The sequence below is a fragment of the Rhinoraja longicauda genome, chromosome 31 (genome assembly GCF_053455715.1).
Source record: "Rhinoraja longicauda isolate Sanriku21f chromosome 31, sRhiLon1.1, whole genome shotgun sequence".
NCBI classification, from domain to species: domain Eukaryota; kingdom Metazoa; phylum Chordata; class Chondrichthyes; order Rajiformes; family Arhynchobatidae; genus Rhinoraja; species Rhinoraja longicauda.
In genome coordinates this window covers 12,281,814-12,299,569 of record NC_135983.1, presented here as the reverse complement: position 1 = coordinate 12,299,569, position 17,756 = coordinate 12,281,814, and the positions used below count along the sequence as shown (strand labels likewise).

The following is a 17,756-nucleotide window of genomic DNA, read 5'->3' as shown; positions in this document are numbered from 1 at the left end:
GTTAATTGGCTGGGTAAATGTAAAAATTGTCCCTAGTGGGTATAGGATAGTGTTAATGTACGGGGATCGCTGGGCGGCACGGACTTGGAGGGCCGAAAAGGCCTGTTTCCGGCTGTATATATATGATATGATGATATGATGTCAACCGAAGTCTCGGAGAATCATTTCAAAGCACTTAAAGCAGTTTGACAGACGTTGAACTTTCAGATCAGCATTTAAAGACCTGTTTTGCTCTGTCACATTTACTCTGTCACAAATATGTTCTGACACATTTTACAGCAAACAGGGACTACTTCGCCAAAATATGAGCAACAATTTTGTTTGGAGGAATGAATAGGCAGCAACACTGGGGGTGATTATATCTGCCTGAACTGCAAGAAAACTGGGAAGAGGACTGGACTGGCAAAGTTAAATGAACCACAAAATAAAAATGTGCCCATCAAGCCTGCACACTTCATAAAGGTTCAATGATTGCTATATGAACAATGATTTTTATAGTCTTCGTTTATTGTACTGCATTTTAGTTGTTTATTGTGCAGTAATTATTGTTATTGTTGCTATCGTCATTGTTATATGACTACTAATTGTATTGTATTGTGTGGGATTTTGGTTAGTTCGACTCGTCCCACTTTAATTTTGGTTCCTATTGGCAATTATTGTATTGGGGACTTATTTTGTGTGGCGCAAAAAGTCTCCTGGAGGACACATCACCATACTAAGACACGTGGAGACTCCATGTTGAGTCACCTGCTACCCACGTGATTATTACCCATATCCCAGTGACTGGAGTAACTCAATACCAAAAACCTAGGGTTACACTTTGTTCCTTAATTACTTCGAATTTTGCTTTCTCCCAAATAAACTAAATCCTGAACATATCCAATGCAAAGAATTATGCAGTTCTTCTACCTGGGACATCAAGCACACATTGCCTTTTTTCTGACAGGAATTTGTGAACCCCCAAAACTCGTTATTTATTTTTAAAGTTTGTTTGACCAGCTTAAGATAACTTTTAGACTGAGCTTTGCGAGTCGAGAACTCTAAGGTCAATTCAACAGATATTGAAAAGATCCAAGTAAATTATTTAGTTTTGACTAAATAGAATTGCTACACATGTCAAGCTGACTTCCAGTTTTTTGTGCTTTTTAACAGTTTTATTTCCTTCTTGAATAAATTTCCCATCAGTAGCACTAGCTTCGAGAATGCAGAGTTGAACCTCACTTGGGGTTTCCAGCAAGCCTTGGAAAACAGGTTGAGATTTAGGGCCTTCTTTCCTGTTTTACACAGATCTGAGTTTTTGTTCATTTAATATTTGGGGTGTAACTGGAATGAGGAGAAAGGAACCTGACTTCAGAACGGATCCAGTATTCTCTACCCACACCCTCTCTTTCTAATGAGGGAGAGATTCGCAATTGTTAGTTGGTTTGGGTTGGGTCCTGCCATGGATGGACGGGGGAATTTTGTTGGAGAGGATTTGCAGAGATTCGGGGAAAGGAGGCTGTGCAAAGTGCCAAGTATGGCGTGTCTTTGTCAACTGCCGAATGGGAGATTGGAACCCTTCAGTTCATTTATCGGCAAGGGGTGAAATGGAAGATCACAGGAAAATACAATTTAATGTTGTAAGTTCGAGCAGGAAAATAGCTCTCTGCATTTACATTGGGGAATTTGAAATATAATTATACTTTCAGAAGAAATCTGTGACCGGAATAAAAAGGGCATCTAATGGCAACAGCTAAATCAATGTTCATTTCAGTAAATGTCAAATGTGTTGATCCGTTGGTGACAAGAAAACTGTCAATCCCAAAATAAAATAACATTTTCAGATGAGTGACCCAGATGGTATGTCTGATTGAGGTAGACCATGTCAGAGCTTGGGGACAATTGTCTGTCGGCTTGGGACAGGAGTTCCCTAATCATCACTTGCTCCACCGCAGGCAATTGGATCCATGTAATTATAGTCCGTCCCCACACAGAGCCCCCGGCCCCTTTGGGGAAATGGTCCCCTCGTTATTGGATTGAGACAGGTATCCGATTTTACATCCTTTTGTTGCCCGAGGAAATGCCTGCAGAATTTCTGAAAAGTCGGCTCATTCTTTTTTTTTGTGCCTAATTGGATGCGTTAATGGCCAGTGAAAGTTCAGGCTAAAACTGCCTCCTGAGGATTGAAGCAATAGCTCTGGAGCCATGGGACAACAGCTCTACTAGTTGCAGTTCCTGTACGCCTTGAGATGGAACCACTGAAGAACACATCACGTCTGATCACTCATTCAAGAAGGGTTCTCATTCTGACGGGTTCAGACCCGATACGTCACCTATTACTTTTCTCCAGAGATGGTGCCTGACCCACTAAGTTACTTCAGAATGTTGTGTGCCTCTCTCTCTCTCTCACACATTCAAAGCCTGGGCCTCATTCCTGCCTCTCAAAGTTGAGGCTAAAATTGCCTCATGAGATGGAACATGTTGTGAGGGTGAGGAATGAAGAACACTCCAAGAACTTTCTGATCTTAACGTTAGTCCAACTATCCAGTCATGCTGTTCACTTGCAGCCGTCTATTGCATTTTAGCTCCAATGTCATGGAGTAATGTAGCAGGGAAACAGGCCCCAGCCCACCGAGCCCATCAGCCACCTATTTATACTAATCCTAGAATAATCCCATTTCATTCCCCCCGTATCCCCATCAACTCCCTGCCAGTCGCTACCAGCCATTTGCACTGGGGGGCAATTTCCAAAGGCCAATTAACTTTCCGAATCGCATATCCTTGGGTTGTATGGGGAATCCGGAGGAAATCCACGCAGTCACAGGGAGAACTTTCAAAAGCCACACAGACAACACTGGATGTCGGGATCAAACCAGGGCCTCTGGGGCTCTGCCAGTGGCCCTCATACACTGTGTTGCCCTCATACACCTTGGGCCAGTGGTTGAGTGGCTGGGAGATGGAACCACTGGAAACACCACACACCTGATGCGTTCTGATCTCCCATTCAAAGCTTGGACCTCATTTGTGCTGCTCAAGGATGAATGCCCTGAGGATGGACATGTGGGCTGAAGGGACCGATTCCATGCTGTATAACTCCAAGACATTTGAGAGAAACATGATTTAGGAAACATTATTTGAAGATATTGCTCGTCTCCAGGCAAGCAGTTGTGCCTTAGTAAACCCTCGGTTACATGAGAGGTCCACAGGCTGCTTCCTCACAGTCCTGCTTTAGACTTGGCATCTATTTTAGTTCTGTTTGACATTTAAACACGCCACCAGGGCTCTGCCGCTCAGGCTGAGACTTGTTCTTTAGTTTTGGGATACAGCATGGAAACCTGCCCTTCGGCCCACCAAGTCCATGCCAACCTCTGATTACTCATGCACTATGACCCATACACTACCCATCGATTACCCATACACTACCCATGCACTCGGAGTGCAGGTGCATGCTTCCTTGAAGGTTGAGTCGCAGGTAGATAAGGTGGTCAAAAAGGCTTTTGGCACATCGACCTTCATCAGTCAGAGAATTGAGTATAGAAGTTGTGAGGTCATGTTGCCTTTGTATAAGACGTTGGTGAGACTGCATTTAGGGTATTGTGTTCAGTTCTGGGCACCATGTTATAGGAAAGATATTGTCAAGCTTGAAAGGGTTCAGAAAATATTTACAAGGATGTTGCTAGGACTAGGGGGTGTGAGCTACTGGGAGAGGTTGAGCAGGCTGGGTCTCTATTCCTTGGAGCGTAGAAGGATGAGGGATGATCTTGTAGAGGTGTATAAAATCATGAGAGGAATAGATCAGGTAGATTAACAGAGTCTCTTGCCCAGTGTAGGGGAACCGAGGACCAGAGGACATAGGTTCAAGGTGAAGGGAAAAGATTTAATAGGAATCTGAGGGGTAACATGTTCACACATAGGGTAGTGGGAATATGGAACAAGCTGCCAGAGGAGGTAGTTGAGGTTGAGACTATCCCATCATTTAAGAAACAGTTAGACAGGTACATGGATAGGACAGGTTTGGAGGGATATGGACCAAGCACAGGCAGGTGGGACTAGTGTAGCTGGGACTTGTTCGCTGGTGTGGGCAAGTTGGGCCGAAGGGCCTGTTTCCACACTGTTTCACTCTTTGACTCTATGACTAGTTCTATCTCCTCCACACTCGGGGCAATTTACAGAAGCCAATTAACCTACAAACTCACACATTTTTGGAATGTGGAAGGAAACCGGAGCAGCAGGAGAAAATAAACGCAGTAACAGGGAGAACGTACAACTCTGCACAGAGAGCAACTGTAGTAAGGATCAAACCCGTACCTCTGGCACTGTGAGACAGCAGCTCCACCACTGTGCCACTGTTTTAATTGATCGGTATTTCTGACACGAGTTGTGAATTTATCTGCTCTGAATTAAGTTGATAAAAAGTTGCAACTTCTCCAAATCCTCCTTTCCGTTGTAAGAGATGATCAGGCCAAATCTGAAGCACCTAATCTCATTTGAATTTTCCCAGTGTTTCTCTGGAGCAATTCTCTCAGGAGCTAGTATGAATAAATACCAACTGGAGAACTATTCAGGAAGATGAATATGAGTGAGATGAATTGAAGTGAGCAGTTCAGGCAGGGCAGTCAGTTAAACTGCAAAAGTTAATGAATGGGCCACCTCTAAATCAGCAACACACTCTGTACCTCCTGCAACACAATGTTTTCTGAAATAAAATCAACCCAATTACCTAGTTAAAAATGATCTAAAGTTCATACAAAATCCAAAGGTTAATTCAAATCACTAATCTGATCACTTGAAAGTGAATTATTTGCTACAATCAGTGAGAAGGTCTGTTGCAAGGCAAATACATTTGTCCATTTCTCTTTCTGACACTCTTTGTCTTTGGGTTTTTTTTACTCCCATTTTTATTGAAATTAAAGTAGGAGGTTTCAGGGAACAGCTCAAAGTCTCCACTAACCAAATGCTCTGAAACTGGTCAGTATGCTTGCAAGGTTGGAACTGCTAAAATGGATGCCACTTGCACTCTTGCACCTCAGAACATGGCAACAAAGCGAACAATCTTCACTTCTTTTTGTTAGCACCAAGTCAAAAAGAATGGCAAATTATAGAGCAAAGCAGTTGCAATCAAAAGATTTCATAAATCGATGAAACCAACCAGTTGCTACATGTTGATGTTGTTCATGGGTGATTGATGTTGGCAATATGCAAAGAAAGATTTTTGTTTTGTGTGGATATGAGCAGCAGGTGCAGAACACAGACAGACGGATACATGGTTTTCGTTTGTGTGTTGATTGGATGGCGTGATTCAGCAGACCGTTGGAGAAAGTAAGAACAAAAACAAGAGGAGGTGAGAAATCAGATGAACAAAACTAAACCTGGTAAAACAAAGCACAATGTCACGCGCGTCGTATCACCATCCAGCACATTAATTAGTGTTTGAGCTCATGACCTTTAATGCCGTGCTAAAGACACAACCTCGTAAAAAAATCAGAAGGTGGACATATGTGTGAGTTACCAGGATGAAATCAATAGCAAATTAAAGGAGCAACAATTTTTATTCAACTATGGCAACATCCGAGGATGAATGGCAATTTTATGGTTGAATAATCACAATGCATAAAGCTCGTAGGTCTGAAAATCATATTAAGTTTTTTAACAATTTAAAAAGTTCAAGCACATCAATAAAATGATTTATTTTTTTATTGAAGTACAAGACTCCTCATTACACTTTTTATCCAGGCAAAGATGTTACTGCGCTGAGGGCACATTAAATCACGAACCCTGATTACAACCAGGGCAATCTTTGAGTAATCTATTTTACTTTACAAGTATTAAAGTGTACATTTATTTGGCAGTGCACTGTTGCGGACGGGAAATATCGTTCAACGGCCGGACTGGGCCGGGCTGGGCAGGGCTGGGCTGGGATCGGCCGGGCTGGGCCGGGCTGGGCTGGGCTGCTCAGGAACAGGGCAGAGAAGTCAACAACTTCCAGTTTGACGATGAGTGGAAAACAAGAAAGCTCTCTGACTCCATTTGTCAATCTGCCTTTCTCCCAGCGAAGCTCTGTCCCTGGCATGAGCCCCTCTAAACATAGCTTGCTCACTCGGCAGAATTTGTGTCCTGATGAATTTCAAATGAGAGTGGGAAGGTGGAAACCCTTGACAAGCTCAACGGTTTCAACATTGAATTCTCCAATTCCCCCACCACTTCCCCTCTCTTTCCTGTCCCCACCCATCCCAGTCCCACCCACTTTTCCCACTATCTCACCCCCTTTTTCATCCGCCCATCTTCCCTTGCCTCCAGCCTCTACCCCATCCCCTTCTACCTACATTCCCCCCCAATCTAGCTTTACGTTTCACCCCTCCTCTCCGTATCTGACATTCTTTTGTCTCCTTTTCATCTCGAGCTTTTGGTCATCCATCTGCCAACCAACCCTCCCCCCTCTTCCCCCTCACCTGTATCCACCTTTCACTTGTCGGGCTTTGTCCCAGCCCCACCTCTTTTGCAGCTTTCCCCTCACTACTACAATCAGTCTGAAGAAGGGTCACGGCCCAAAACGTTACCTATCCCTGTCCTCCAGATGCTGCCTGACCCGCTGATTTACTCCAGCACCGTGTGTTTTACTTACAATGACCAAAGTCCAGTCCTCGGGCCATTGATATTAAATTTGCTTTGACTGTGATGCTGCCAGAGTCAAATAGCATGATCACTGTTGATCATGATCAATGGCAAATTGGAGGCGATCTTGCCTGCCCTGCCCACACTAATAATCTGCATCTCTCCTCTTGCAAATGCTTTCCCAAAAGGATGGGAATTGTTTTAATTTTTTTTAAATGCCCAAAGTAATCCTCATTACAAAGTGGCTCTTAATGTAAGGGATAACGAAATAAGATCATCTAATTTCAATCCGTATCCAACTAATTGTCAGTAATAAATGATTATTCAGCGTAATTGCATTGAGAATTGTGGCTCCAAAAGAAACGTACCAACAAACATTAGAATAAATGTGCTTTTGATTTCATGAATATAAATGTATTGTTTATCATTTACTTCCGATTAATAAACAACACAGTTTCCATGTAGGTTGGATGCAATAAACAAAATCAGGAAATACTTTAACTTCAAGAGTCATGTTAGTGAACCATATCAAACATTAATGATTGGAGCAGCACATATAACAGGTAGCTGTGTCACCTGATGGACCACCTACTTTGGTCCAGAACATGCAAAAAATAGTTTCAGTAATATTCAAGTGAACTCTGCACAATGATTTGGCATATGTTGATTTTACCTCGCTTAAAATAAAGATGCCTTCAGATTAACGTCAGCAATTTTGACTTGTTAAACGACAAGAAAGGACAAGTGGCAATGCAAATCAAGAACAAAAAAATGAGTCAAAATGTGAAGATGAGGGGTGCCAAGCAGAACTTAAAGCACCTCTCTCTCTCTCTCAGTTGCCAATTGCTTTTTTCAACAGTTTTGGCTTTTCCATCTTTCCTTCCCACGTAGGAGTCCATTTTGACCCAATGGCGTCTGTTCTGTCTCACAAAGAAATCCCATCCCAAAGTATTTTTCCCTTCTTGCCTATTCTCCAGTCAACAATCCCTATAGTCTACCAGTCACCTATGCATTTGGGGCAGTTTCAGCATTCAATTAACCTCGCAACTTATACACCTTTGCGACACATGGTGACGTGGGGATGTCTCCCTGGCTCTGTAAATAAATGACGTGATTATTATCACCGACGGTGGTTTTTTGTGACGGTATCTCCAAAAAGTTAACAATTAAAATTACAGGCAGGTCAATAGACAATAGACAATAGACAATAGGTGCAGGAGTAGGCCATTCAGCCCTTCGAGCCAGCACCGCCATTCAATGCGATCATGGCTGATCACTCTCAATCAGTACCCCGTTCCTGCCTTCTCCCCATACCCCCTCACTCCGCTATCCTTAAGAGCTCTATCCAGCTCTCTCTTGAAAGCATCCAACGAACTGGCCTCCACTGCCTTCTGAGGCAGAGAATTCCACACCTTCACCACCCTCTGACTGAAAAAGTTCTTCCTCATCTCCGTTCTAAATGGCCTACCCCTTATTCTTAAACTGTGGCCCCTTGTTCTGGACTCCCCCAACATTGGGAACATGTTATCTGCCTCTAATGTGTCCAATCCCCTAATTATCTTATATGTTTCAATAAGATCCCCCCTCATCCTTCTAAATTCCAGTGTATACAAGCCCAATCGCTCCAGCCTTTCAACATACGACAGTCCCGCCATTCCGGGAATTAACCTAGTGAACCTACGCTGCACGCCCTCCATAGCAAGAATATCCTTCCTCAAATTTGGAGACCAAAACTGCACACAGTACTCCAGGTGCGGTCTCACCAGGGCCCGGTACAACTGTAGAAGGACCTCTTTGCTCCTATACTCAACTCCTCTTGTTACGAAGGCCAACATTCCATTGGCTTTCTTCACTGCCTGCTGTACCTGCATGCTTCCTTTCATTGACTGATGCACTAGGACACCCAGATCTCGTTGAACTCCCCCTCCTCCTAACTTGACACCATTCAGATAATAATCTGACTTTCTATTCTTGCTTCCAAAGTGAATAACCTCACACTTATCTACATTAAACTGCATCTGCCATGTATCCGCCCACTCACACAACCTGTCCAAGTCACCCTGCAGCCTTATTGCATCTTCCTCACAATTCACACTACCCCCCAACTTAGTATCATCTGCAAATTTGCTAATGGTACTTTTAATCCCTTCGTCTAAGTCATTAATGTATATCGTAAATAGCTGGGGTCCCAGCACCGAACCTTGCGGTACCCCACTGGTCACTGCCTGCCATTCCGAAAGGGACCCATTTATCCCCACTCTTTGCTTTCTGTCTGTCAACCAATTTTCTATCCATGTCAGTACCCTACCCCCAATACCATGTGCCCTAATTTTGCCCACTAATCTCCTATGTGGGACCTTGTCGAAGGCTTTCTGAAAGTCGAGGTACACCACATCCACTGACTCTCCCTTGTCAATTTTCCTAGTTACATCCTCAAAAAATTCCAGTAGATTTGTCAAGCATGATTTCCCCTTCGTAAATCCATGCTGACTCGGAATGATCCCGTTACTGCTATCCAAATGCTCAGCAATTTCGTCTTTTATAATTGACTCCAGCATCTTCCCCACCACTGATGTCAGACTAACTGGTCTATAATTACCCGTTTTCTCTCTCCCTCCTTTCTTAAAAAGTGGGATAACATTTGCTATCCTCCAATCCACAGGAACTGATCCTGAATCTATAGAACATTGAAAAATGATCTCCAATGCTTCCACTATTTCTAGAGCCACCTCCTTAAGTACTCTGGGATGCAGACCATCAGGCCCTGGGGATTTATCAGCCTTCAGTCCCATCAGTCTACCCAAAACCATTTCCTGCCTAATGTGGATTTCCTTCAGTTCCTCCATCACCCTAGGTTCTCCGGCCCCTAGAACATTTGGGAGATTGTGTGTATCTTCCTCAGTGAAGACAGATCCAAAGTAACGGTTTAACTCGTCTGCCATTTCTTTGTTCCCCATAATAAATTCCCCTGCTTCTGTCTTCAAGGGACCCACATTTGCCTTGACTATTTTTTTCCTCTTCACGTACCTAAAAAAACTTTTGCTATCCTCCTTTATATTATTGGCTAGTTTACCCTCGTACCTCATCTTTTCTCCCCGTATTGCCTTTTTAGTTAACTTTTGTTGCTCTTTAAAAGAGTCCCAATCCCCTGTCTTCCCACTCTTCTTTGCTATGTTATACTTCCTCTCCTTAATTTTTATGCTGTCCCTGACTTCCCTCGTCAGCCACAGGTGTCTCTTACTCCCCTTAGAGTCTTTCTACCTCTTTGGAATAAATTGATCCTGCAACCTCTGCATTATTCCCAGGAATACCTGCCATTGCTGTTCTACCGTCTTCCCTGCTAGGGCCTCCTTCCAATCAATTTTGGCCAGCTCCTGCCTCATGCCTCTGTAATCCCCTTTGCTATACTGTAATACCGACACTTCCGATTTTCCCTTCTGCCTTTCCATTTGCAGAGTAAAACTTATCATGTTGTGATCACTGCATCCTAATGGCTCTTTTACCTCTAGTCCCCTTATCAGATCAGGATCATTACACAACACTAAATCCAGAATTGCCTTCTCCCTGGTAGGCTCCAGTACAAGCTGTTCTAAGAATCCATCTCGAAGGCACTCTACAAACTCTCTTTCCTGGGGTCCATTTCCAACCTGATTTTCCCAGTCTACCTGCATGTTGAAATCTCCCATAACCACCGTAGCATTACATTTTTGACACGCCAATTTTATCTCCTGATTCAACTTGCACCCTATGTTGAGGCTACTGTTTGGGGGCCTATAGATAACTCCCATTAGGGTCTTTTTACCCTTACAATTTCTCATTTCTATCCATACTGATTCAACATCTCCTGATTCTATGTCACCCCTTGCAAGGGAATGAATATCATTCCTTACCATCAGAGCAACCCCACCCCCTCTGCCCACCTGTCTGTCTTTTCTATACGTTGTGTACCCCTGAATATTCAGTTCCCAGCCCTGGTCCTCTTGTAGCCATGTCTCAGTGATCCCTACAACATCATACTTGCCCATGACTAACTGAGCCTCAAGCTCATCCACTTTATTTTTTATACTACGCGCATTTAAGTACAACACTTTAACTTCTGTATTTACCTCCCCTCTCACATCGTTCACAATTGGCCCTGCCCTTAATTTCTTTTCCCCTCTAGAACTTCTGTTCCCATTCTTCCGAGAGTCTTTTGCAATATCTCCTGTATTCCCTTTTACCTCATCTTCATATTCACAATTTGTTAACCCCTCCCCCCCACTACTTAGTTTAAAGCCACAGGTGTCACACTAGCAAACCTCCCTGCCAGAATGTTTGTCCCCCTGCTGTTAAGATGCAACCCGTCCCTTTTGTACAAGTCACCCCTAGCCCAGAAGAGATCCCAGTGGTCCAGAAATCTAAATCCCTGCTCTCTGCACCAGTCCCTCAGCCATAAATTCATACCCTCTATCTCTCTGTTCCTGGCCTCACCAGCACGAGGTACCGGTAGCAGTCCAGAGATAACCACCTTCGACGTCCTACTTCTCAGTGTTTTTCCCAACTCTCTAAACTCCCGCTGTAGCACCTCCTTCCTCTTCCGCCCGACGTCATTCGTGCCCACGTGCACAACGACTTCAGGTTGATCGCCTTCCCTCACCAGGATTTTCTGAAGCCGGTCCGTGATGTGTTGAACCCTGGCACCATGGAGGCAACAGACCATCCTCAAGTCCCTCCTGCTGCCACAGAATCTTCTGTCCATCCCTCGGACTATGGAGTCACCGACCACTACGGCTCTTCCAGACTTCGGTCTCCCCTGTCGAGTATCCTTGCCAACAGGTCCGCCACTCGGACTGGAAACATCTTCTGCCCCGACAGTTCCCAAGAGGGTATACCTATTTGCAGTAGGCACAGCCACTGGGGTCTCCTGTAGTCCACGTCCACGTCCACTCCCCCCTGAAACAGTCTCCCACCTTCGCTCGTCCTGGACCCTTGGCGTGACAGCCTCACAATAGGTCCTGTCGAGGAAACTCTCGCATTCCCGGATGGCCCTGAGGTCATCCAACTGCCTCTCCAACTCCACCACACGTCCCTTCAGGAGCTGCACCTGGACACAGTTCTTGCAGGTGTAGCTCCCAGAAGCTCCAGCGACGTCCCTGTCTTCCCACATCCTGCAGGAAACACACTGCACCAACTTTTCCGCCATCACCTTGTGCCTATAACCAGCTCTGGCTTAAAACAATTGTATCCTCCTCACCTCAGCCAAAGACTCGCACTTCCCTCACTGGGCTGCACCCTTTTGCAAGTCTTGCTTATATCACCAATTAAATTGCCTGATTGTCCAATTTACCTGACTTCTCACTTAAATTAGCACTTACTTTTCTGCTCAGCCAACGGGCGTCCTTGCTCTGCTCCCGGACTTTTCAAATTGACTACTAGCTTCCTTTTGGCGCTCTTTTTAAACTGCACATCCTGTGTGATGCAGGTACCTAGGTGCACACAAGGTCGACAACCAGGGTGGGAAATACTTGCTCTTCACCCTTCCATGTAATCGGGTTTCCAGCGCTGCCACTCCACACTGAGGCCTCTTCTTCAGAGACTCGGGCATTCAGTACTCACCAAGTACAGACTGGGACTTGGCTGGAGCTTCTGGACAGCTCCCAACTGGCAGTCAGACCGAAAGCAAATTATGCCAACAAATATCGATCTGTTTTGTGGAAACATGCTGACAAAACACTGCACTGTTACCAGTTAAGCAGCTCCCTGGTGAGTCCAAGCCCAGGAAATGGTTCGTTATCAATTGCCTTCAGCTGTGAACTATTGTTTTCAGATTGGCAGTAGGACAAGATTGGTAAATGCAAGTCCTTCGATTGGAACTGTTGTGTCAATGATTTTCAAAATGTATTGTAGTTCTAACTAAGCCATGGCTACGGACTATTGATTCAAAATTCAAGCTCTGTGGACCAGAGGCCAACACCCACTGAGATAAAACTTAACCTGGGCAAACTGCAAGAAAACAACCTTCCCCTTCAAATAAGGACAACATCAACTAACAAACCGAAGCTGGAAATTACTACTGAAAATGTTGATTGACAAAAATTCGATCGAATTCTTCTGCATTTTCAAGTGAGGACTCTTGCAAAAAGCATATTCAATGCTCGTTCACTAATAGCAGCAATGACAATTTCAAGCATTTTATTTTTACAGCGCTTGGTACATTCCACTTAATCGTGGTGAGCAGTGCCTCGTTGTGGGTGAGGACCTCAACAGCATCAAGCCATCTAGGGCCTTTTCCGATGTGTTCCATGAATCAACCTGAAACAGTGGCAAGCTCTCTTGAACAAGCCATGGGACAGTTCCTGAGGACGAGGTCTTTGTGGATTCCCTTTGAGCAAAGTGGATAACGAGTCCACCCGAAGCCAAATTCTTGGTGCTTTTGTGGCACAAATCCAGCATTGAAACGGATCTGAGATCCTGACTCTTGGCGAAGAAATTAAATGGCAATCTCAGCTCGCCAAAGGGAAAGCTGTTGTCATTCTACCCACTAGGTTGGTTCCCAATCTGTTGCCTATAGTGATTTGAAGAAGCAGGAATGCAGCCTTTGCAACAGTCCATTTGTCCAGGTGCATTCGGTGCTCATGGAATCAGCAATGGGAATGGGAATGGGTGGGACATGGAGATGGATGCGAGGCAGAGAAGATTGCAACAGAGTGTGAAATTGTAGAAATTACTCACCACCAGTTCAGTGACTAAAATATCAGTTATACTTCCCAGTACAGTCACAAAGTCAAACACATTCCATGCATCACGGAAGTAATTCTATGGAAAAGATACAGAGGTAATCACCATTCAATTGTCAGTGAACAAACGTCCATCATTGTTAGCATCACACAGAGCCACCCGACACTTTGTGCAGATGCGACCCCATTTATGAAACCGTGTTGGTTTTGCTTCCAAGTGATAATGGCGACGTGATGTTAAATAGCCTCAAGTACCCACTGATGCTGGGACAACCCTATAGCAATAGGCTCCCTCAGGCTCTGCTGCTGTTGGTCAGCCTCACTAGTGGCAGTATCTGTAACACAGAGAGACTATAACAGTGTGTTTTATGGTTTGACTTGTGCCAAACCGGCAGTTTCCATGCTGCATGACAATGGAGATGTGCAGAGGTTAGTGGGGCAGGGCCTGCGATCCTCCAATTTCATGAAGCAATGGGTCAACCTGACTTTTCAAATCCATCGAGGCTTTGGTTCAGGCACTCATTTGTCAGCGAGCACCCACATGGCCGTGTGTTGACCTCTCAGTGTACATTCAAATACTGACCAAATCAAATTTACGCACATCTTTAAGAAAATTGAGTTCTTCACTGGATATGTAGATAGGGTGGTCAATAAGGCTTTTGGCACATGAGCCTTCATCAGTCAGAGCGTTGAGTATGGAAGTTGGGAGGTTATGTTACAGTTGTACAAGATATTGGTCAGGCCACATTTGGAGTATCGTGTTCAGTTTTGGTCGCCCTGTTATAAGAAAGATGTTGTCAAGCTGGAAAGCGGTGAATATTTACAAGGATGTTGCCAGGACTCGAGGGCTTGAGCTAGAGGGAGAAGTTGAGCAGGCTAGGACTTTATTCCCTGGAGCTCAGGAAGATGAGGGGTGATCTTATAGAGGTGTATAAGACCATGAGAAGGGTACATAGAATAAATCCACAGTCCTTTGCCTACAGTAGGAGAATCAAGAACCCAAGGACATAGGTTTACGGTGAGGGGGAAAGATTTAATAGGAACCTGAGGGACAACTTGTTTTGGGATGGTAGGTATATGGAACGAGTTGCCAGAAGAGGTCGTTGAGGCAAGTACTATCACAGCATTCAAAAGACAGTTGGACAGGTACATGGATAGGGTGTTTAGAAAGATATGGGCCAAATGCTGGCAGGTGGGACTAGTGTACATGGAGCATGTTGGTTGGTGTGGGCAAGTTGAGCCAAAGGGCTTGTTTTCACACTCTACGACTCGATAAACCCGATGTAAATAAAACATTCCTTATTTGGATCAATATGGTTGCAAAGCTTTCATAATTGTTAAGTGAGAAAACACCTTGTACTTGTTTTAACTGTCCAAAATAACGTACCAGAATACCAAAGGCAATAAGCTTCAACACGCACTCCATGGAGAACAGAAACGTGAATAGTATGTTCAGGTATAGCAGCATTCTGTCATATGGAACAGGAGCATTATAGAACTGTATTAAAAGTTTAAAAAAAACAGGAATTAGTCTCAATCAGTTGGAGAATTTGAACAATAGAATCAATAAGGTTAGATTGTGTAAGAAAATAATTGCAGATGCTGGTACAAATCGCAGGTATTTATTCACAAAATGCTGGAGTAACTCAGCGGGTCAGGCAGCATCTCAGGAGAGAAGGAATGGGTGACGTTTTGGGTCGAGACCCTTCTTCAGACTGTTAGATTGTTGCATGCAAGAAATGAAATAACTCAATGGCCCAGAACAGAATCCTTGTGTTTGTCATTGACACCCCATTCCTGTGGACTGGATGAAGTTATCCCATGCACCAAGTTGACTGTTTCAATCAATGCATTATTCGCTGATGTTTAATTCATCCACAAATGCACACAAAATTCCAACTGCTGCTTTTCTTAGCTTTGGGTTTTAATACTAAGTATTACCCTTCTGCACAAAACAACCTATTAAGTGGGTTCATTTTCTGATGTTCAACTTTGCTCAGCTCTCTTGTTACATGGATCGCACAAATGCGTCCTTCTTTCTTACACCACATTGTTCATAATGGTCCGCGTGAAGTCATTACCGATGACTTTGTAAAGCAGTCGGCTGACCAGAAATAACAAAAACTGGCAAGCCCTGCTTGAGAAGCTGCCTGGAGAGGATGAGAAGCTGCACTGGAGAAGATGAGAAGCTGCACTGGAGAGGATGAGAAGCTGCACTGGAGAGGATGAGAAGCTGCACTGGAGAGGATGAGAAGCTGCACTGGAGAGGATGAGAAGCTGCACTGGAGAGGATGAGAAGCTGCACTGGACAGGATGCAAAGGAGTTTTTACGAGAATTGTGTAAGGACTGGAATAACATTGCAAAAAAGAATTCATTGACTGAAAAGGCAGTACATCACATTTGAAAACCCACAATGAGCAGAATCTGAAATAAGTGCTAGATGATGAGATTACAGACATTTGGACAGATACATGGATAGGGAGGTTTGAGAGGTCTATGGGCCAAATACAGGAAAATAGGACTGGCCCAATATACCAACTTGGTCAATATGGATGGGATGCAGAAGAGCTGAGTGTGTGGAGATCTGTCCTTTTCCTTTGTTTCAGCCACTATATTCCGCATAAGCTTTGCAGCATTGTGTGCTAGGCATATGCTTGAGTCAGCACTGAGTCTGTTGGGCTGGGAAGCTTTATTTCAACCAGGCACGATAAGATGAATTGCCTCTTTTGTGTCATTATCCTTCTGCAATTAATCATTTATCTTTTTCATTCTCAATGCACTTATGCCAAACTTGAGCAGATGGGATGTGGCTTATGCAGAAATAGATGACATTTTTAGATAGCTCATAATACAATGCAAATGCTTCAACTTTTATTGGGTTAACATGATATTCAAATCTATTTTTCATTGCTTAATATTATTGATAAGGGTATCAATGTTTTATTTATTTGATAGCTCACAATTCATTATTTTGCGATTGACATGGCAATCAATTCGATGTTTAGCAGGTATCCCAAATCTATTCTTAAAGAACTAATTGTTGCACTGAGAGGATTGTGAGAATTTTGTATTGCTAATTTATTCTTTTCATTTTAGTTTCTTCAAGGCAGCCTGGTGTACAATAGTAGGAACTTTTATTAATCTGCCCATGCAATGTGCAATTAATAAGCCACACATTTCCTCTCAACGAATGACAGTCAACAAATCATTAGTGCTTCGATGCGATTTTGAACATGCATCAGTGAAATGAAGTTATCCATCAATGGTTGATGTGCAGTTGACAAAATGGCTTGAAATTAAATAAAACTCTCAACCAATTTAAACAGACACGTTGTGAAATATAACAGATTATTTCACTTTGATTTGAGGTCCAAATGACAGTTATAAATAGCTTATTTCACACCCTTGCTGACAACTCCTGAATCAGATTACTGACTTGCAATCTGAAATCTTATTACAGCACAATGGTTCTAAGATTTCAACTGTATAAATGCATATTAATGACAGAACTAATAAGCGGGTGCACGAGTCTTTGGTGATTGGGCATGACAAATTTTCAGCTCAAAAAAAGGAGGTCATTTCCAGTTGCGTGGAGCATCTTCACTGATGATTAGTTTACAGGATTGCAAGAAAAATCTGATTCTGACTGGCTGATGGAATTAAAACGGTTATATTGATTCAGCTACCTCTCGCACTTTCCTCCTAATTTCTTTTGCTGTTGAAATCGATGAAAAATGTGAGGAATATCTGACGGTGGATTTTACTGGTTTTACGTTGAGGTTTACAAGAATGATCCCAGGAATGAGTAGGTTAACCTATGATGAGCATTTGTTGGCACTGGGCATGTACTCGCTGGAGTTTTGAAGAATGAGGGGGGACCTCATTGAAACATACAGAATAGTGAAAGGCTTCATACAGAATAGTGAAAGGCTTGGATAGAGTGGATGTGGAGAGGATGTTTCCACTAGTGGGAGAGTCTAGGACTAGAGGTCATATCTTCAGAATTAAAGGACGTTCGTTTGGGAAGGAGATGAGGAGAAATTTCTTTAGTCAGAAGGTGGCGAATCTGTGGAATTCTTTGCCACAGAAGGCCAAGTCAGTGGATATTCTTTGCTGTAGAAGGCTGTGGAGGCCATCAGTGGATATTTTTAAGGCAGAGATAGATAGATTCTTGATCAGTACAGGTGTCAGAGGTTATGGGGAGAAGGCAGGAGAATGGGGTTAGGAGGGAGAGATAGATCAGCCATAATTGAATGGCGGAGCAGACTTGATGGGCCGAGTGGCCTAATTCTACTCCTATTCCTTTTGACCTTACATGATTGATCAAAGTTAGAGCTCAAATTTCGGGCCCCGACCTGAAATGTTACCTATCAGTGTCTTCCAGAGATGCTGCCTGACCCGCCGAGTAACTCCAGCATTTTGTGTCTTTTTTTGCTCAAAGTTAGAAT

The 17,756-nt window shown here is 43.7% G+C and overlaps 1 protein-coding gene across 1 annotated transcript in view; it reads right to left on the bottom strand.

Annotated features, from left to right (window-relative positions):
- Nucleotides 1–17,756, bottom strand: part of cacna1ba (calcium channel, voltage-dependent, N type, alpha 1B subunit, a) — a 542,697-nt gene that overhangs the window by 74,005 nt on the left and 450,936 nt on the right. The window contains exons 34-35 of the mRNA XM_078425960.1: nt 14,695–14,805; nt 13,303–13,386 (exon numbers count right to left, since the gene is read on the bottom strand). Coding sequence (XP_078282086.1) covers nt 13,303–13,386; nt 14,695–14,805 — 195 coding nt within the window. The remainder of the gene's footprint in view (nt 1–13,302; nt 13,387–14,694; nt 14,806–17,756) is intronic.